The 22,994-nt window shown below is 38.4% G+C and overlaps 1 protein-coding gene across 3 annotated transcripts in view; it reads left to right on the top strand.

Annotated features, from left to right (window-relative positions):
* The window catches only part of HTR1E (5-hydroxytryptamine receptor 1E), a 97,492-nt gene extending 88,146 nt beyond the window's left edge, over window positions 1-9,346 (top strand). For all 3 annotated transcript variants that reach the window (XM_072142001.1, XM_072141999.1, XM_072142000.1), the window contains one exon: window positions 7,890-9,346. In XM_072142001.1, the coding sequence (XP_071998102.1) occupies window positions 8,048-9,145 (1,098 nt within the window). In that variant the 5' untranslated portion in view covers window positions 7,890-8,047 and the 3' untranslated portion in view covers window positions 9,146-9,346. The remainder of the gene's footprint in view (window positions 1-7,889) is intronic.
* The last annotated feature ends 13,648 nt before the right edge of the window (window positions 9,347-22,994 follow it).

Here is a 22,994-nt window from a genome sequence, read left to right as displayed (position 1 = left end):
CCGAGTTTTCTCCAGAGGAAGACAGTGACTCTTGTCTTTTGATTTGATTTAAACTGGAACAACTTTCCACCATATTTTTTGTATGGACCATTCATATATTTATATGAATTATTGATGTTCTCTCTTAATTGTCTTTTTTCCAGATTAAATAAATCTAGTTGTTTTAATCTTTCCTCATAACTGAGACCTTCCCCCTTACACTTTTTGTGGCTCTGTGTTGTACCCTCTGCAGCTCCAGGGCATCCTTTTTATGGACTGGTACCCAGAAGTGGACAGCATGTTTCTAGTGAGGCCGAACAAATGCCTTGTACAGTGGTAATATTACATCCCTATCACGAGAGTCCTTACCACTTTTGATACATGACAGGATCCTACTGGCTTTAGAGGCAGCTGATTGACATTGCATGCTGTTATTTAAGCATGCTGTCTTCAAATAGCAGAAAAAATGGCAAATCAGCCAGCATCTTTTATCTGCTATTATAGCTCAATTGTAAAGCATAGAGGTCAATGGTGAATGTAAGGTGGAAGTAGACTTTCTGCTCACATTCCATTCTTTGTTTCTGTTACTCTCCTAAAATGGAGAGTTTAATGGATCCCCCCAGGTGTTAACTGAGCCTTACGGTTACTAATTTAAATATTTTATTTTTAAATTTATCTACTGGCATCATTTCTCATGTTGTACTGGGGATGGTGGGGTGGCTCAGGGCAAAGGGAAGGACAGACAGGGCAGTGAGCCCTAAAGTGAGCCTCCAAAACTGTCACCTAACTACTTACTGAGCGCCACCCTAAAACGTGGCCAGTAATTAGTCCCGGTGCAGACACAAAACCAGACTGACAAACTAGCAACAAAGAAAGCGAGGCCAGGGGTACGGGTCACAACAGAGATAGCAGAAACAATCAGAGTGCAAGAGGAATAGTCGAATGTACAATAGCCGAGATTAATAAACCAAAATAAACACTAGAATAGCAATAGCAGGCACGGGCAAGATACATAGCTGAGATATAGAGCTATAACCAGCTTGGTATTACAGAACCAGTCAGGTATATAATGCAGTTCCAGGACACACCTCCAGCAGCAGACTGGATAAGCTGTCCAACACACTAGTAACCCTTTGCTGGAGCTGAGATGCAGGGAACAGGGTGCAGCTCAAAGAATCCAAACACTTCAGAAACTTAAGCCACAGTTCACACACAGCAAACACAAACAAAAACTAACGCCACCTAATCTGCCATCCACAGACAGAGGAAGATCGTTACACAGACATTACAGTGTATAGTTTCTTAGAAGGGCTCTTTCTGGTTCAATTGTTTCCTGATAATGTAAAACCCAACTTGTAGCTTGTAAATTTTATTACATTTAATAAATATATGTTAGGCATAATAAATAGCATTATATTTTTTCGCATTTGATCAGTCAGTTATGTTTGGGCTGTTAATATAGACAAGATTTTGAAACATATACATAGTTTATATTTTATGCAGATGAAAAAATCCAAAACATCTTGTTAAGAGAGGAGAAGTGCCGATTATAGTAATTAGGATAGGTTGGGCCAAATGTAAATGAACTAACCTAGTGTGACATGAAAAGGCTGTTATGACTTTAAATTTCCCTGCTTATGAATAGTTTTAATGCATATTGGTAATATATAGCACTCATTTGTATAGATTACACATAAGGCTCAGTAAAACCAATGTGATTAAGAAAGAAAGCATACCTTATTTTACCATCATTATTTGGAAGGGTTTCAATAAATGTGATGTGAATGCCATTTTCACCTTTCTGACATGATCCATTTGTGTCACTAAGTGGTTATATCTTTGGAATGCCTCAATATATCCAGGTGTATGCCAATACCTTATATGTGGTGGTAAATTGCTGAATGCCATGGCATTGAAGGGAAGGAGCACCATTCAGGGGCAGCAGGCTGTATACTGGGGTGCAGGGACTGCAGGCTGTATTCTGGGGGCAGGGGCTGCAGGCTATATACTGGGGGGGGCAGGGGCTGCAGGCTATATACTGGGGGGGGGGGCAGGGGCTGCAGATTATATATTCAGGGGAGCAGGGGCTGCAGGCTATATACTGGGAAAAGGGGTTGGCAGGCTATATACTGGGGGGCATGCAATGGCTTGCTATATATTGGGGCAGGCTTGCCATATACTAGGCTGTGACCAATGCATTTCCCACTCTCGGCTTATACTCGAGTCAATACGTTTTCCCAGTTTTTTGTGTTAAAATTAGGTACCTCGCTTATTTCCTCCTTTAAGCATATTTCTAATATTTTTTCATTTTGTATAAATAGTCTTGCTCTTCAGTTAATAAGTTAATGGAATTGGAAAATAATACAGGACATAAATGTTATTCCATTACAAGAAGAGGTTGTAATGTTACAAATGAGTCATCATAAGAGTTTAATGTGGACCCACACTGAGCCAATAAATCATTCCAAACAAGTCTCTGATTGAACGGTGCACAAATCAGAGGCAGAAGGAAAAATAATAATGAGCTTCAGTTGTGGTAACAAATCATGGGTGTATATATATAGATACAACCTTAGACAGTTTCTACAATGCTTTGTTAATGATTTTCTACAAAGTATCCCACTCATAAACCTGAAAGTTGCTATCTATACTCCTGGTCTCTTTATATTACAGTTGGCAACTTAGAATCTTTAGATTTTTTGTCAGCAAATTTTATTTCCTAAACTGTAAATTGAGGAGAGGGTCTGGACCGATTCTATGAATCAGGAGTAGAAGGGAAAAGACCAGGGCGCATCGACTCAGGTGTAGGTTTGATTAAAAAAGGTATTTAAAAAATGCTAATAAAAGCTGCTCACCTTGCGGCTATCTTTTAGCCTAGCATGTAGTCAAGTATGTGGAGTGCTGCCGGTGGAGCCACGAGGATTGAACGTCCAGAGGTAGAATCCCGCGGTGTGGAGATGCTTGTAGGTAAGCAAGACAGAGAAGATCCACAGTGTGGCGCAACTTCACTTTGGTAAGAATCTTTATTGCAAATGAACTACGCGTTTCGGCGCTTGGACCAGCGCCTTCGTCAGGTTCGGCAAACCTGACGAAGGCGCTGGTCCAAGCGCCGAAACGCGTAGTTCATTTGCAATAAAGATTCTTACCAAAGTGAAGTTGCGCCACACTGTGGATCTTCTCTGTCTTGCTTACCTACAAGCATCTAAACTGTAAATTGTAAACTGTAATTAGTGTTGATTTGTAACAAAAGAAGATTCTATTTTAGCTGGCTCTATTGCAAATGTCATTGATTTTGTTTTTGTTTCTGCTCTTGGGCTGTATTTGGTCAAGTAAGATCCTTGTGTCCTGGTTGTTGGGACCGATTTTACCTCTTTATTGGGGGAAAAGGGTTTGTTTCAAGACTCTACAAATATCCATGCAGTTGGTTCTATGCATACTAAACTTTGTGGGGTTTTCCTTGGTTAACTGTACATATTTTTGACTGGAGTACTGGGGAATTTTTTAAATGGGGTCCAACATGTTCTACCCATTGTATTACTTTATTCATTTCTGAATGTCAGTTGGAACATGAATTATTGCCAGATTTCTCTTTGTAACTTACATTTTTATTATTTTTTACAATAATACATTCATTATTTGAAGTGACATAAATAAGTGCAAGAAAGTTTGATTGCCTTGCAGGGCATATAGATTGTTGTGTTGAGTATATACTATTCATGCTCTTATTATAACTGGTGCATAAGTGATGTACCATATGAAGTACATGTTTTTATAGTTCTTAATAAAAATGGAGTCAGCATTAAACAGAAAAGTCAGAAAAAATCTTACCTTAAAGGAAACCTACTATGAGGAATCTACCATCTGAAGTAGATCTGATGGTAGATTCCTGCTGCCTGCCTCTGTCCTAATCTGTAATTTAATAATCCTGGAACCTACCCTAACTTTATCATTATTTATTTGAATTTATTAATTTAAAACATTATTTTGGTGATATGTAAACTAACTGGAGAGCTACTGCAGCATGTACTAGCCTGTTCAGGTACTGGGAGCTAAGACTACTCCACACCCCAGTAGCTTCTGCAGTTTACATATTTACTAAAATAAAGTTTTTAGCAAGTTAAGGTAGGTTCCAGGATTATTAAATTACAGATTTGGGCAGAGGCAGGCAGAAGGAATCTACCATTAGATCTACTTCTGATGGCAGATTCCTCATGGTAGGTTTCCTTTAACAAAATTAAATCTAACATTGCCTACACTAGGTTGCAGGTTTGTACATGCTATGATATTGCCATATTTTGCTGTTCAGTGGTTCTATACTCTAGGATGGATATTTGAGATAGAAAAGATAGGAGAGTCATATTTTCCCATTTGGACCAATTTGAATTAAATGTTTTACTATACCCTCAGTTGCAAGCTTTCATCTGCTCCATCTGATAATTGAATCTTATAATTTTAACAATGGTAGGAAGAGTTTGCACTTTTCCAACTAGAAGCAATGGCATTTCTTTTTACTATTATTGCTTGATTTGATTTCTGATTTTTCTCATGTGTTTAATAAGAAAACACTGTATAGACTTTACAACTGGGGATCAATTTCCTTCTGGGGGTCTAAATTACCCAAGGGAAGGATGTTCAATGTGTTTCCACAAGAACATGAGGCTATGTGAGAATATCTCCAGGACAGTCTGCAGGAGGGTCCCATCTGTTCTCCTATTGGTGCAGGTTTTTTATTTGTTGGCAATAGTAATGGTGGACTAAGACCTTGTATTAATGATTGTAAAATAACATCACAGTCAAAAATCAATACCCACTACCTTTAATCCCTGATTTAATCATGTAGTGGGTACCCGCTGATTTTTGACCTCCACAGGTGCCTATAACCTGATTTGCATTAGAGAAGGGGACGACAGGAAGACTGCATTTAATACTCCAAAAGGGCACTTTGAGTGTCTTGGGATGTCATTCAGGATGTGTAACGCACCTGCAGTCTTCCAATAATTTGTTGACAACATTTTTCTTGCTATCCGGGGGTCAATATGTCGTAGTCTATTCTTATCTTTTCTACAAACTCATATCGAACATGTCAGGAGTGTTCTCATTTGATTACGGAAAAATGTATTGTTTGCTAAACTGTGTAAATGTCTGTTTGGGGTCCAAAAGATTGCACTGCCCCCTGCACCGACTTTTTTGCACCTTTAATGTAGGGCGTGCAACACACTTCTGTCGGACACTGCATGATAAATGTGGCGCATGGTTCGACTGTGCATCGGAACGCCCCTCTCAGTGCAGAATTTAGTGTCGCATGAGGTATAGTGCTGCCATAAATTTGGAATATTTTGATAAATATGAAACCATTTAAAAAAGTGGTAGGGCAACTAAATGCTTCTGGCAGTAAAAAGTAGAAAAAGGAAAATACAATCTGTCCTCCCTAAATCAACTGCCTGAATTATTTGTAAATGAAACAATTCAGGTAGCAAATATCATTTTGAATCTAATTTTACAATATAAATTGAACTTTTGCTGCGGCAGGACCTCCCCTACTCTCTTCTGTTTGCAGAGGATCAAAAAACTGTTAACCTACAGGTTTAGAGTTCCTTTAATGGTATGAGAATCTTCTCTTTTCTTAAAACAGCTTTCATCCTTCTAAATAACAAACGAGCTAGAAATAAATAACCTATTTTGACATGTCTGCAAACCATATTAATTGATGATTAAACATGCTTTAATAATGATTTGATGTTTAATGTATAAAAACAAAAATATAATAGAACTTGCTGAACAGAAACTAGAATAAACTAACCTTATCATACGTTCATACGACATTATTGTTGCCCACCACTATCTTGTCATTAAAAATAATGGGTGCTTAATGAATGGAAACTTAAACGCTTGCAAGTCAATGGGGATGTATGGTATTACCAATAGTTTAAAGGGAACCTGCCACCACAAAACCCAGTTTTCACCATACACATGTTCCAAAAGCCCATAAAATGTTAATTGCATTAGCTGTTTTTGTCATGTTTGTGAGAAGTTTAGGTTCACTAAAATCATAAAGTGTATTTTACCTGGCTCCCTGCCAAGCTCCTACACTGAGTCCTGAGGGCATACTGACTCCTGGATATTTTCCCAGCCCACATGCACCACTTCCTCCCTCTGACGTCTTGGATAGGTGGCAGCTAGGAGCCAGGGGAGGGACGCCTGCTCCCTAGCTGCCACCCATAGAGACTTGTAGGTCTGTCATGTATAGTGATCTCTAATAGCCTGCTGATGACAGGCTATCAGAAATTAGCAATAAAATTACTATATATTGCAATAGAGTAGTATTGCAGAATATAGTACAAGGAATTAGACCCTGCAGGGTTAAAGTAACCTAGAGGGTCTGAAATAATAGTAAAAAAAATAATAAATATGAAAAAAAAATTAAAAAGGAAAAATTTAAATCACCCCCCTAAACCCCCACCCCTTTTCCTAAAACACCCTCCCCCTTTTCCTAAAACACATCTAAAAATAAACAGTAAAATCCATAAATCCCAAAATGCCCGTAATCAAAATATAAAAAAGATTATTCCCGGCTGTGAACACTGTAAAGGAATATAGCATCCAAATGTCCGAATTGCCAGTTTTACAGCATTTTTCCATCTGTGAATGTTTGAATAAAATAAATTGATAATAAATTAAAACAGCAGTGTATCTTGCAAAAACTGACACCTTTCACAGGTCAAAGTGTGATAAAGTTATTGGCCTTATAATTATCCAAAAATGCATATATATTTTCTACAAAAGATTAAACAATTTTTTAAATCAACTAAAACCTAATAAAACAGATATAAGTATGGTATCCTTGTGATTGTACCAACCCAAAGAATAAAGGGGAATGTCATTTGGAGCACAGAATGAAAACCATAAAATTAGAACCCTCAAAAAAATATGGGGATGGGTTTTTTTGTCAATTTCACTGCACTTGGAATTTTTCTTCTCGCTTTCTAGTACATTACATGAATATTAAATGGAGCCACTAAAAAGTACAATTCGGCCCGAAGATTACAAGCCCATGTACATCTCTGTTAATGGAAAAATAAAAAAGTTATCGCTTTTGGAATGAGGAAAGTAAAAAACAGAAACGCAGTCCTGTAAGGGTTAAGGTGATATAAACCAGAGAGTGGATTATTTCAATAATTTTTATCTCCCCACAGGTGTGGTTATCCTTGTGGAGTTTTCATGTATTTGTATTATATGTGTATGTCTATTAATCAGACACAGATCACAATTTATGTGTGTGTTGGCAGATTTTTTATGGATATTAATAAATAGTATGTTTTAAACTGCACTCTGCTGACACCATGCATGTAGACTTACACATATAATATACACATATAATACAATGCATAGCAGGGTACATGTACAGACATTGCATTTTATCCCCTGCCTCATTGACAACATTTCATTTCTGTCCTCTAATAGTTGCAGAGACTCATATGTTGCTATCACCACCTGATCTATTTGCTTTATATTATACTCCGGAAAGCACAATATTTGCTAAGCATAGACGACTATGTGATTTCCATATGGTATTTATGTTTTTTTGTGCTGTTGTATCTTGCTTTCATCACCATTTTGTTATTACTTGTGCAGCTACTGTTAACTCTTATCTTTTTCTTAATATGCCTGCATCTGTCCTCTTCTCCACAGCAGGAGTAATAGAAAATTTCACACTAAACATAAGCTGCACAATACCATTACACATTAAAATGGAAAAATATGTACTGTTACTCATCTTGTTTCCAGTTCATGTCTCCAGGTCACATGACACTAATGACAAAGTCAATGTTTTGTTTGTCTACATAGATTCATTAAGCAATAAAATAATTATAATGAAAATAAATGATGTTTTATCTTATTTTATCTTTCAGGCTAGACATGTGGAAGAAGAGGAAAGATGTATTAAAATGTCTGTGGCGTCAAGGTTTCTGCACATAATGAATGTTTCCATGGGAAAAGAGCTGAAAAGGGTCAGGATGAGCATCATCTGAAGGCTGCTAAAAATTCTTTTACCTTCTCATTGAGAAAGATGAATTTTACAAACTGCACAGCAGAAACCATATCAAACAAATCAAAGACGGTAACTGAAAAAATGCTGATTTCCATAACGTTGGCTGTAATTACAACCCTGACTACACTGTTAAACTCTGCTGTCATCATTGCTATTTGCACAACCAAGAAATTGCACCAACCTGCAAATTATTTAATATGTTCCTTGGCAGTTACAGATTTTCTAGTCGCCATTTTAGTTATGCCTTTAAGCATTGCCTATATAGTTATGGATTCTTGGTCATTTGGTTACGTAATATGTGAAATATGGCTTAGCGTTGATATGACATGCTGTACTTGTTCCATTCTCCACCTCTGTGTCATTGCACTTGACCGATATTGGGCTATCACGGATGCTATTGAATATGCCAGAAAACGAACAGTGAAACGGGCTGGAATGATGATCCTAACGGTATGGGCAATTTCTATCTTCATTTCCCTTCCACCTCTATTTTGGAGAAATCATAACAACATAAGTATTCAAAACAGTTGTATAATTCAACATGATCATGTTGTCTATACAATTTACTCAACATTTGGAGCATTTTATATCCCTTTGACTTTAATTCTTATTTTGTACTATAGAATTTACTATGCTGCAAAGAGCCTTTACCAAAAACGAGGATCAAGCCGACATTTAAGCAACAGAAGCAATGACAGCCAAAACTCTTTTGCCCATTGCAAGCTTACTCAGACATTCTGTGTATCAGAATTCTCCACCTCTGACCCTACCATGGAATTTGAAAAGATCAATGCATGTGTCAGAACCCCACCTCCATATGACAATGACATTGACATGGCTGGAGATCGTCAGCAACAGATCTCTAGTTCAAGAGAGAGAAAGGCGGCTCGCATATTAGGACTTATTTTGGGGGCTTTTATGATTAGTTGGTTGCCATTTTTTATCAAGGAACTTGTTGTTGGACTACATCTTTGCACTGTGTCTCCAGAAGTTGCTGACTTTCTAACATGGTTGGGATATGTTAATTCCTTAATTAATCCTCTTCTCTACACTAGCTTCAATGATGATTTCAAGATAGCCTTTAAAAGACTTATCAGGTGCAAAGAGCACATATGAAAAATTCCCCAAGCGTGACTGTCTACCAAGCCTTAATGATGAGAACATACCACATGAAACTAGATCATTATATGGACTACAGGATCATCAAATTATGTATTTTTTTTTTTTGGCTTGGTGTTTTCTTTATGTCCAGTCATGTATTGCAGTATTCTACCTCTGTTTTTAACTAACAAAATCAAATAAATTTTATAACACATAGTATTTATGTGCAGAAATGGTTTGTACTCAAGGGCTTTTGACCATAGAGGCAGATCATATGTCTACTATGGTGCTGTAAGGGCCCTGGTTCATTTCTAGTTTTGATACTGGATGACAAGAATCTGTACATGATTCCATTCTCCAGAAAAATTTTATTTTAATTGGTTAATGGGTGAGCAATTGGTATATGGTCAAGGAAAGAGCCAATAAACCAGGGCCCATTTTGGGAAAATTCTTATTTTGAATGTACACAGATGAATTAGAACATTGATTTAAGCGAACAATATTGATTTTTGTATGTTGATCTTTTTATTTATGTATAAACATGTGATTACACTCTTTTGAGGTGTTTGGTTAACATGTTCATATTTCTATGTATTCTATCAGAAAAGATAGTGGGGCAGATTTACTTACCCGGTCCATTCGCGATCCAGCTCTCTGCGGTGGATTCGGGTCTTCCGGCGATTCACTAAGGCAGTTCCTCCAACGTCCACCAGGTTTCGCTGCTGCGCTGAAGTCCACCGAGGTCCGCCGGAGTTCACGATCCTATTCCTGGTGAAGGGAAACTTTTTTTTTAAAATGCGGCGGTTCCTCCGAATCCGTCGGGTTTTCATTTGGCCACGCCCCCCCATTTCTGTCGCGTGCACACCGGCGCACCACAATCCGATCGCGTGCGCCAAAAACCCGGGACAATTCAGGAAAAATCGGCGCAAAACAGAAATATCCGGGAAACACGTCGGGAAAACGCGAATCGGGCCCTTAGTAAATGACCCCCAATATGTAAAATGATATGGCTCTATGACATAAGAACCAATTATGATAAGGTACAGGAAATTTAACGTTATATCAAACTACCCAACTATCAAATGTCAAGTAGTAATCTAAACCGACTCACAGATTTATATTTTGTATAGATTTATTTTTTGAGTTTTACAATATCTCACAAAAGTGAGTATGCCCTTCACATATATATTCATGCGACAATACGGACACTATGTTACAATGTAAAGCAGTCAGTACATTTGGCATGCCCTAACATGGCTCAACACATGGCCATTATTGTCTAAGCCAGTGATGGCAAACCTTTTAGACACCGAGTGCCCAAACTACATCCAAAACCCATATATTTTTCGCAATGTGCCGATGCAACAATTTAAACAGTAACTTATTACTCCCTACTCTGTCACATGTTTAAATTGTATAGGCACCTGAGGACACCAATACAGTAGAAAGAAGGAGAAGAAGTTTGGATTATCATTGTAGCTTCCTTCCAGTGTCTTGGGCTCCCTGGGACTGCAAGAGGCCTTGAGTCCTGTCTGGCGAACTCTGCGCTGGGGTGATTGCATGAGTGCCCATAGAGAGGGCTCTGAGTGCCACCTCTGGCACCCGTGCCATAGGTTCGCCACCACTGGTCTAAGCTGCTGGTAACAAAAGTGAGTACATTGCTAAGTGAAAATGGACATATTGCACCATGCGACTCATTAGTGTTACAAAAGCTCTGCTGTGAATAGGGAGCAGGTGTGTCACATTTGGTGTTATCATCCTCACACTCATTTAGTTTGTTTTGGAGGCTTTGGCTCCTTATGGCCAAAAAACATTCTGAGGATATGACAGAAGAAATTGTTGCACTACATTAAGATGGCCTAGGTCATAAGAAGATTGCCAAAACCCTGAAACGGATCTGCAGATTAGTGCCAAGACCATAAAGTAGTTAAGCATGCCACTCAGACAGGACTTGCCATGGTCAACCAAATAAGATGATTGCACATACCCAGCATCATATCCAGAGGTTATCTTTTCGAAAAAGACTTATAAATGCTACCAGAATTGTTGCAGAATAAGCTGCACACTGCATAAAATTGGTCTATATGGCTATCGTCCCAGAAGGAAGCCTCTACTAAAGATAATACACAAGAAAACAGCAAAGAGTTCCCTGAAGGGAAGTAGAGATGGATTACTGGATCCACTTGATGCAGTCTGATGAGACCAAGTTAATACTATTTGGTTCTGATGGTCAAGTGTATGTGGCAGCAACCAGGCGAGGAGTACAAAAGTGATTTGCCTTGCCTACAGTCAAGCATGGTGGTACAAGTGTCATGGTATTAGGCTGCATTAGTGCTGCAAGCTGTGGGGAGCTGCAGTTCATTGAGGGAACCATGGAGGCCAACATGTACTGACATACTAAAGTAGATCCCTTACCTTCAGAAACTTGACTGCAGGGCAGTATTCCAGTATGATAACAATCAAACAAAATTCCAAGATGATCACTGCCTTGCTAAAGAAACTGTCCCTCCCTGGTCTGTGTCCTGCAATTTTTATGTGTTTTTGTGACTTTTTATGCGACTGTTACAAACATCCCACAAAGCATAAGAACACTGCCAGCAGATTTATAAAGGTACAAAAGCCACTTAAATAAATCTGATTTAGAACTGTCGTTAAGGAGTCGGCCTAATGCTAACTTTCACCCTTTTAGTTTACAGTTTACATCATCTAAATCTTAGATTCATGTTAATGAATCTAATCTTATTTTATAAATCAAACCACAGGATTGAGCAGTTCAATGTTCTGCATGATTCTTCTGATTCTCTGAACAGCTAAGATAAGAATTGTCTTCATCACACTAAATATGACTTTTATACACTATTAAATCCATAAAAGTTAATAGGTGCTACAGAAACAGCATAGCTCAATGAGCTACATTGCTTCTGCAGCTCAGCATAGCTCCTTCTTTGCACAGGTTCAATGACTCAGAGTTACAAAAATAGATGGGTGAGATTGAAACGCTTTAAAGGGGTTCGCCCATGAAAGAAAATTCTCAATTTGAATCCCCTATTGATGTTTACACAATTAAGATAATTTCTAACACCTTACTTTACAATTTTACTCAGTTTTATTGATGTTTTAGCTCCTATCACTCCCTAGGCTGCTCAGTATAAAATTCCAGAGTGTGGGCGGGAACTCTGTAAGCAGACACTTTATGATCCCTCTAGAGCTATGAGATGCTGTTTGCTAACAATGTGCTTAGATTATCAGGGCACAGGTTTATATACACTTTCATTTAGAGTCTGAACATTCACTAGTATCTAGACTAGACACATAGGAGGTCCTTTATCTTTTCCTTCCTGTTCGTTCTATCTTTTTTGAGACATTTTTGGCGCATTGCAATTTTTTAGCCTTTTTGGGGAAATTTTGAAATGTCCGCGGGACATTTGTTTTTAGTCAGTAAGACACATTTATTTTATGTTGCAAATGACATTTATCATTTCAAATTGTCTCAAATTTGCAACATTTTTTGGTGCAAAAAACTCCAGACTAAACAATAGAAAATAAAAATAAGTAACAATTCCCCATTTAACACAAGGAAAAGGGAGATTGATAAATTACCAAAGAAGGAGACAGGCAAAATGACAAATGACCCCCCATAGAGTGAGAGTCAGAGATAAGAGATGATGAGATCCGTGAGATGCATGTTACATATGACATTCTCAGCTCTGCTATCTGTCATAACATACAATGTCACCCCCACTGTACCTCCCTCCAGTGGATTAAAACCTTATCTGTTTTTAGCTTGTAGCTTTACTCTCCTCACGCTGCTTGCTGGCAGAAAGCCTCTGTGTGAGCTTGTCTTGGAATGCCAGGCTTGGGGCTGGAGGCAGAGAGGAGCTCAGTGCAACATCACACAGGAAAAGAATCTGTCCAGCCCGACCCTAGACTTCTGATTTACGGTCAGATCTTGGGGCAACCAAAATTGTATACACCAGGACTGATAGAGACAGGTTGGAATTGTATCTGTGAAATGCTGTTTTTTTGTTAATAAAAGTGAATTAGAGAATGTGTTATTTTGTTATCCTGAGTATATTTAAGAATCTTGTCTTTGTGAAAATAATCCTTTAAATGATCAAATCCCTAAATTGTAATCCATGAAGATGGGATTACCTTTCACAGACAATAATATTTTTATTTTCCGAATATGGATATCAGAATATTATTAGTGCCTTGTTTTTATTTTCATACAACTGTTCGGTGCCCAAGTAGTGCTCTTGGCAAATGTCACAATGTCCTCCTAAGAACAGCAGCTGTGGTGATGCCCATAAACCTGCAGGCTAAAAAAGTAAATCATGCAGAAAATAAGTCAGCAAATCACTTGCTATTTATATGTTCTGTCTCAAAACATCAAAGTAATAATATTAACAATGATCAATATGAATTTTCACAAATGAAATTATTGCTGTAAATTATTATTACTGGATGGCAAAATTAAAAAATAAAGCCTAAAGGATATAGTGCAAAAGTGGATGAACTATGAAAAGAACACTATAAATTCAGTATTTCCTATTTATAATTATGCATTCTTTACTCAAAGTTAAAGGAAATCAAGGATTTAGTAGTTTTAACCCACTTACACGCTGAGATGTGATTCTTAAAGAAGGATATATTCTTCACACGGCGTGTGACTTATTAGTACATCGCTCGATACAAGATGGATGTTTGCTGCATATTGTGGTAACACCCGGGGTCAGTGTTAACCCACCAATAAAAAGCTGCCATGTTCGCTTAGATCCCTGTACCTCGTGACGTCATTGGGGAGAAACAATCTCCATGACAGCCTCGGGTCTTACAAAGACTGTAAAAGGCTATATAATTCCTTTCCATTTCTGGTCAGTGGCACAATGTAATAAATGGTCAGTAAAATCCCCAAAAACTGCCGTACCGTAGTACGTTAAATAATAATTAATTAAAAAAACAGTAAGTATCCTAAACATTTTAGCTATTGCCATGTCCTAAAATGTCCGATATATCAAAATATAATAATGGTCATTTTGCAACATATTAAAAAAAAATAATAAAAAATAACACACAGCTCTGTACACTTAAATATGAAAAGGAATCTTTTTTTGTACAGGAGGTTTCCATTCTTGTAAATATATGAAAACATAATAAAACCTATATAAAGTTAGTATCCCTGTGATCGTGTCTAAAAATGCATTTTTCACAAATTTCACTGCATTTGGATATTGTTTTCTGCTTCCCAGTACAGGGAATATTAAATGTCACTATAAAGTGCAATTTGTTACACAGAAAATGAACCCTCACACAGCTCTTTACTTTGAAAAATAAAAAAGTTAAAGATTTTTGAAGGTGGGGATAGAAAAATGGAAATGCAATAACAAAAAAGGGCCTGCTCGTTAAGTACCTGTCAGGGCGATTTGGGACAGTAAACCCTCCACAAGTCGGTGGATACAGCTAATTGCATTAACCCTTTAACAGCTTTGCGCTCTTTGCGCTTAACAGCTTTTGTCTTTGTGTTTCCAGTTTTTTCTCCCCACCTTTAAAAATCTATAACTTTTTAATTTGTTCCCATTTAAAGAGCTGTATGTGAGTATTTCTTCTGCATAACAAATTGTACTTCATAGTGACTGTATTTAATATCTCATGCCGTGTACTGAAAATGATATACCTCTTTTGTGCCATTTCCTGTGGGCTCTGTTTTTACTGTGCACTCAAATTACACAGGTCCTCTATTCAATGGGTCGTTTGATCACAAGGATACCAAACTTATATAGTTTTTATTGTTTTTAATACATTTTTTAAAAAATTTAAACCTTCAGTATGACAAAAAATTCTTTGTTTCACCATCTTATGACACTAATAACTTTTTCATACTTCAGTGTAAGAAGCTGTATGAGGTGTCATTTTTGTAGGACAAGCTAACATTTTCCTTGCTACTAATTTAGGGACTGTATGATGTTTTGATCACTTTTATAAAAAAATTAGCAAAATGGCGAAAAAGTAGAATTTAGGAGATTTGAGTTACAGGGTTCAACAACAGGAAAAAACATTTTATTATATTTGATCGATTGTGACTTTTAGGACTTGGTAATATCTAACAAGTTTATGATTTTATTTATTTTTTTATCAGTCCTAAGGAAACTTTTTTTCAGACCCACTTGGGTACTTTAAGGCTGCATACACATGAACATACCTGGCGAGCACACATTCGCTGCGATGGAGAGGAAGAGATGTGACCCCCTCCCCTCTCCACAATGATGCAAGGCGCACGGCGCCGTAACATCAGGAAAGATATGACATGTCCTTTCTTTTCCCTTTGTACAAAGCGGTACGGTGCCACATGTGTGCTGAGTGTGGCCATTGCCGTCTATGGGGACGTGTGTATGGCGGCAATCTTGCAGCCATATATAAGTCCCCCTGACGGTCGTGTGAATGCAGCCTAACCCTAGGTTGTTTGATCAATTCTACCACAGTGCAATACTACTATATTGCAGTAAGGAAAAAGTACAAAAGTTCATGGAGTGGCACTGCGGTAATCAGAATTGAGATCCTAAATGGGTGCAAGCTTCATGGGATCCGACTCCAAGTCCCAATACTCAAGAATCCAAGACAGGGAAGCAGCACTCTGTAATCAACAGTGATATTTATTTCACCAGTGGAGCAAATACACAACGTTTCAGCTATCTCTATGTAGCCATTTTCAAGTACTTGAAAATGGCTACATAGAGATAGCTGAAACGTTGTGTATTTGCTCCACTGGTGAAATACTGTAAATATCACTGTTGAATATGGAGTGCTGCTTCCCTGTCTTGGATTCTTGACTATATTGCAGTATGTGGAGAAATTGCTATAGATTTGTAAAATTGGTCTGGTCTTATAAATAATCTAGGCTGTCATGGCAATTGATCGTTGCTCCCTATGACGTCATGGATATCAACAATTAAAGCCAATGCACCGCCACTTTCAGACTGACGCTGGCGGGTTTGCTGATGGAATTCAAAGGGTTAACATCCTTGTTCAGTGCAGCAATAACGGGTGTTACAAGTGGGTGTTTGCTGAAATGTGCAGCAAACACCTGTCTTGTATAGACACAAGTTCTTAAAAGGCTAAGGGATGTACTATGCCACGGGACTATAGCTGTTTGGACTACAGCAGAAACGTCAAGGACAAAATGCTAAATCCCAGCACTGTGGCTAAAACTTGTATTATTTTATTAGTTCAAATAATTGCTGCTACTGTATGATGGCAGCACATATATGGTTTGAATATGAACTAATAAAATAATGAAGTTTTATTCACTGTGCCGGGATCTTGCCTTTTACAACCAATCCCCAAGAGAGGAAAAAAATGACCCCTTTGGATTGTAAGCACTGGGTGGATGAGGGTAACAACAAACAATTGAATTTCCAATAGTCGCCCGGCTTGCGACCAAAAAAGCCCTTTAATCCACCAAGGCTAGTTAAAATATAACTTTTATTATATTAGTACTTAAGAACAGTGCAGTGAAAGGATTGAAATTACAACAGGCAGAGAGCGGACATGTAGTGTTAAGGGGTTAAGGGATGCTAACCTATAGCAACCAAATATTGGATCTCAGAGGGTTTGATCACTTCCCACCTACATAGCGAGGCATAGGATGCAGGTGAATATATCCCTTTATTAAAGATAGACCAGGAGTGATAGTGATTCTATCATTTCCTAGGGCAAATTCTATCACATAGTCCCTAGAGATTAGTGCCAAGTACGACCCACTGTCTGCTGCTCAGTTAAAATTATTGAACACATGAGCTAAGCCCACCCAACATGTTTTGCCTGAACTGACGTCATCAGGGGTTTAGGGCTGACTGCGGATCTTGCCTTTTGTGCTTGACTTTTAAAAATATGCAAAGGAGCCTCAGGGGCCCTGTCAGCTGCTAATTATTCAAGTCTTCCTTTGGCGCTTATGCACGCCTCATCACTTCCCCTGCCAGAGAGCCGGTGACGTCAACAAATCCTGCCAGAAGCCAAGAATAGGACCTGCTCTGAGTTTTGTGACTAAGACAGTAGGCTTGTGCCTATGGAAACTACAGCACTTTACTTGAACCCATGTGCAGTGGGCCTTAGACAGACAGACTTTCCATCACACCTTATCCATAACTGGCCTCTCTCCAGCTCCTCTATATACTCTTTGGCATGCTGAGATCCAAACTTGCATCCCTGTCACGGGTGCTCCAGCGACCCACGTCTCAGGTCACGGGCTCACCCATGATCCACGGTGTGCCCCAGGCTTCAGAAGAATTGAAGGGCCAGCGCACCGCTAATTGGTGCTGGCCCTTTTCAGGAAATGGATAAAGGCCGGCGTCTCCCAGCATTCCCTGACGGTTCTTTGTGCTTATGTCATTGTGAAAGTCTCCCTGCGATATTCCTGTATGTTCCTGCGATATTCCTGTGTGTTCCTGCGTTCCTGTTCCTGTGTTCCTGTTCCCGTGTTCCTGTTCCCGTGTTCCTGCGTCCCTGTTGCCTTGTTCCTGTTCCAGTGTTTCTGCGTTCCTGTTCCCATGCTCCTGTGTGTTCCTGCCTTCCTGCTCTCGTGCTTCTGTGTGTTCCAGTGTTCCCATTCCCATCTGCCTGGACTTCCCGTTGCTGACCCCGGATTGGACTTGACCTTGCATCTCTGCCACCTGCCGTGACCCTGTGCCTGAACTTTACCACAAGACTGTCTCCTGCAAAGGTACCTCAACCTTGGCTGCTATGGCAGGCTAGTCCCACCTGTGGAACGACCTGGTGGCATTCCGCCGCAGCAAGACCAACCCGCTTTGCTGCGGGCTCTGGTGAAGAACAGGTGCCACTTAGATTCTGGTCCCAGGTGTAGGCTAGTACCACCTTCCGCAGTGGTCTAGAGGATCCACAGATCCCGCATCCTGACAATCCCATATTCAAAGGTGCTGTGTACTAGGCGGTATAAAGTGATTGTGATTAGCCAGTTGTGTAGAAATGCCCTGACATGTTTCATTTAAGTCAAAATGATACCCTAAAGATTCCAATGATACAGGTAAAATAAATTACATACTTTTTTCATTTATTGAGCAATTGGCTCTATATGAAATTTCTTAGTCTTAACAACATTTAACTACTTATGTTAGGGAGACATTACTTTGACCATATCTGCATAATATGGTGATGAAAAAATAACAATGTCTTCTGTGGAATAGAATTTTGTTTCTAACATACTCTCTTGGTTTGACGACTTTGACTCTGGCTTTCCCTTTTCTCTATGCTATATATTAGTCAGTATAAGGAACCTCACTTAGTTGGGGGCTATTAATATAGCAGTCATCAAGTATGCAGGGACTTACATGCTTTTGTGTACCCCTCTGGTAGGATCTGCTCTTCTTTCAGCTCCATAGCCCCTCCTTTTTAAAAGGGTTTTTAAAAATTATGTAAATGAGCCTGAGGGGCTCCAAACTCAAGTAATAGCAATGGAGCCCATATCCTTTGAGGCTCATTTTTTTGTTTAAAACAAGGGCATAAAAAGCTAAAAGAAGAGCAGATCCTGCCAATGGGAGCGCACACCAGTATGTCAGTATGCTTAGTTTACAATCCTTCATCCTGGTGGTAGATTTCCTTTAAGGCAAACTTAATCACACCAAATATTGATTCTAGTTAGATTTACCTTAACGTCACATATTAACCCCTTCCCTCCTTCCCGGGAGGTGCGTTCCCGCAAAATGCAGTATTATTACGTCAAGCCAGAAGCTGCGGGTGTCGGCTATATATTATAGCCGACACCTGCCTCTAACACCCGCGATCGGAGATTTCTCCGATCGCGGGTGTTAACCCCTAACACGCCGCGGTCGTGTGAATCGGTCCATGCTCAGTGTCTTACATTACACAGTGCAATACATCTTGTTCAAGCTTAGATGTCAGTAACTGTAAAAAAAAAAGTAAAAAAAAATAAATAAAGGTTTTTTTAAAATAAAAATAAATAATAAAAGAAAGTGAAAGTCCCCCCAAACACCACATTTCCCTGTACACAAGTAATAAAGTATAAAAAACACTAAATCATAAAAAAAACACTTATTTGGTATCGCTGCGTCCATAACAGTCTGTAAAATAAATCCTAATCATAATTGGTCCCGAACGGTGAATGTGGTAAAAAAAAAAAAAAAAAACTTGCCAAAAATTAAAACTTTTTATCAAATTGCTTTACAAAAATTGTTCTAAAAAGTGATCCGAAAAAGTTACAAGCACCAATGAAAAGAACAACTTGTCACGCAAAAAATAAGCTTACAACCGGCTCCGTCAACCAAAAAAATACTATAGTTATGCCGCTAAAAAAATGGCAATACTAAAACAAATGCAATTTTTTCTATTCTAGTTTTCCTTCAATAAAATTGGACAAATATAAAATAAACTATATAAATGAGCTATCACCGTAATCGTAGTGATCCGTTAAATAAAGATAATATATTATTGTTAAGCTACAGTGAACACCCCCCCCAAAAAAATGCTAAAAATCCAAAACAAGAATTGATGACTTTATTTTCCCCCACACGTAAAAAGTTAATAAAATTGCTTCAATAAGCTAAAAACCCACTAAAATGAAAGTTTTTTTACAGTGCATCTCATCTTGCAAAAATAAGCCCTTATTTGTCTAAATTGCTTAAAAAATAAATAAAGATTGTATAGAACGGTGCGGCGGGTAATGACTTTCCAACGCGGTGATCGGGGCAAGATGGCGGCTGTTCCTGATAGCCATCCATCCTGCCCCATGGACCAGAAGGGTTACGTCCCCCCCACATGATTGCTGCTATTGGCTCATCAATTCAGACCAGCCAATAGCAGCGAATTTACTTATGACGTCAGTAATACCGATCACCATGTCTGTAGACACGGTGATCGGGGCAGGGTGGCGGCTGTTCCTGACAGCCACCAATTTTGCCTTGCGGTCCAGAGGGGTTTTGTTGCCCCCCTCTGTCCATGTTTGCCGCTATTGGCTGGTCAATTTGGTCCAGCCAAAAGCAGCAATATTCGTCACAATGGGCTTCGCTAGGGTGAATAAGAGCAACACTTGGCGATAATTTCCCTATGAAAAACCAAGATATTGTACAAAAGTGCTGGCCGTGCACATTGTACAGATTATGCTGTACAACTCTTACGAGCAGTTCCAATGTGCAGGTCCTGCTGTATCATTTCTCCGTTTTCAAGAGGAAGATATTAGGAAACTAATATTGGGACAAGAAGGACGGAGTCCCAGTACCTCTGGATTAGATATTGCTGTGTTTTGCCAAGACAGCATCTTCCCGGTGAATTCTGCGGCTTTTAAAGGTAGGACTCAATAAAGAGTCTGTTCCAAAAGAGGCGTTAGGATGGACACGATATACTACTAAGAGACCTGCGACAACTCCAGAGTGACAAAAGATTAGTTGGTCCCCTGGTATATTCCACCTCCTTATACGCAACACATTCACAATTCATGCCCCAACCTGTTGTGAATTCATTTTGGTAAAATGAATAATTGTAACAACTGTTATGTCCCGTTGCTCCCTATACCCCTCCATTATTTCATAAGGGGCGCCACATAACGGGCACTGAACTTTCCAGAAATAATTGCAATTTGCATCTTGGACTCCATTGCACATCATATTTGAAAACCACCTATATGTTCAAAATGCTCATTTCACCACGTGTATTACACTACACCACATATTACACCTTGCTATATTCCCCAAGGGGTGTACATTCAACAATTAGGGTCACTTTTCGGGTTTTCCTCTGTTTTGGTACCACTATGGTACCACTATGGCTCTCCAAATGTATCCTGTAGCCAAAGCCCCTCTTTCCCTTCTAAGCCCTACTGTGTACCCATACAACACTTTATATGCAAAAGTGGTGCAGTTCTGTGCTTAGGAGAAATAGTTTTACACATTTATGGGGGTTGTTTCATCTTTCATCCCTTGTGGCTTACAAAAATTTGGGGTAAAAGTGACTTTTTTGAGAAAATGTTCACCTTTTTTCTATTTTGGGGCCTAATTGAATCAAACACCTGTTGAGGCAAATACACAAATTACACCTTGCTAAACTCTCCAAGGGGTGTACTTTCCAAAATGGTGTCTCTTGTTGGGGCTTTCCTCTGTGTTGGTACCATTATGGCTCTCCAAATGCATCCTGTCACATGAAAATTTTTTAGCCATATTTGCCCTCCAAAAATGAAACAACACTCTTTCCATTCCAAGTGCCCCCATGTGCCCGTACAGCAGGGTACAGTGACAAAATGGGTATTGGCATACTCAGGAGGAATTGCCCTCAACATTGTAAAATGCATTTTCTTTTTTAACCCATTGTGAAGGTGCAAATTTTAGGGTTCAATGAATCTATAGTAAGATAAAATTACATTTCTGTAATTTCACTTTAATTTATCTTTCACCCTCATGAAACGCTCATAGGCTTAACAAAGGTTGTTTTGAATATTTTGAGGGGTGTAGTTTCTAAAATTGTGTCATTTGTGGGGGTTTTCTGTCATGTGGGCCTTATAAAGTCATTTCTAACTAAATTGACCCTCCAAAAGTAGGTTTTGATGATTTTCATGAAAATCTGAAAAATTGCACCTAAAGTTATAAGCCTCTAGTCCTAACATCCTAAAAATTGGAAAAGATGTTTGAAAAATGATGCCAAGTTAAAGCAGACATATGGAAAATGTTAGTTATCAAGTTATTTTAGTGATATGAACAACTTTTCAAAAAGTAGAACATTTTGAATTTGGAAAACATTGTTTTTTTCAAAATTTTTGCCAAATTTCCATTTATTTCATAAATAAATACTAAACATATTGATTAAATTTCTCAACCAACATGAAGTACAATGTGTCACGAAAAAACAATCTCAAAATCAACTGGATATGTTAAAGCGTTCCAAAGTTATAACCACTTAAATAGACACATGTCAGATTTTAAAAAAATGGGCCGTTTCAGGAAGGTGAAAAGTAGCTTCAGCGTTAAGGGGTTAAACTATTCACATTACTATTTGAAGGCAACAAATATGTATGTGTGTGTTTGTGTGGTTTTGAGGTGTTTTTTACATTTTGGTTTATGATGCAAAATGTGAAAAGTAAAGTATTCATGAAGGAACTCAATGCTTTGCAGTTTTTACAGAATATTTAGGTATGATATAAATTCAACACATGATTTATGCTATTCTGACCTTAGAATTGTGTTTTAAATAGAAAACGATAGAATTGTGTTTAAAAAGAAAAATATAAATATATCAAAGGAGACTGCAGCAGATTTTGAGGTTAGTCTATAATCAGTCAATTATGAGATAGCGTTGAGGGGAATTAGAGCACAAAATCAATACTATGGTGCTCTTAGATGACCTGAGCCAGAAATCCCTCTAGGCATCAGTCAGGATTTCTCAGTTCTAACAATGTTAATGTATTGTTGAAAACATTCTCACAGCTTAGACCTCCAAGACAGGAGATTATGATTCTTACACAGAAATTGAGTGCAGCTGGTTTGGTAACAAGTACACTCTTTACTGTCATATCAGAGTATCTGAAACAACTACTGTCATGCTGAAGTGACAGTTCCATGAAGATGAGACATACTACAGAGATAAGTCCTTGTAATCAAATGACTATTAATAATGAAGTAGAATTAATGTTGAAAACTGATCAAACTGGTCAAACCTACAAAAATACCTCTAGCGAATTAAAGGGCCCTTACAATGAGCTAAAACCACATAGCCACACATTCCCATAACTCAAAGGACTATGCTAAAGTAAAATATCAACATTTATTTCACTTCACAAGGGAACAACAAAGGGAAAATCTGTATCATCCAATCATAGAAATGTATTATATATTTCCCTAGTGGGACAGAG

Source organism: Engystomops pustulosus, chromosome 3 (assembly GCF_040894005.1).
Source record: "Engystomops pustulosus chromosome 3, aEngPut4.maternal, whole genome shotgun sequence".
In the NCBI taxonomy this organism is placed as follows: Eukaryota; Metazoa; Chordata; class Amphibia; order Anura; family Leptodactylidae; genus Engystomops; species Engystomops pustulosus.
This window is presented reverse-complemented; position numbering and strand designations above follow the sequence as displayed.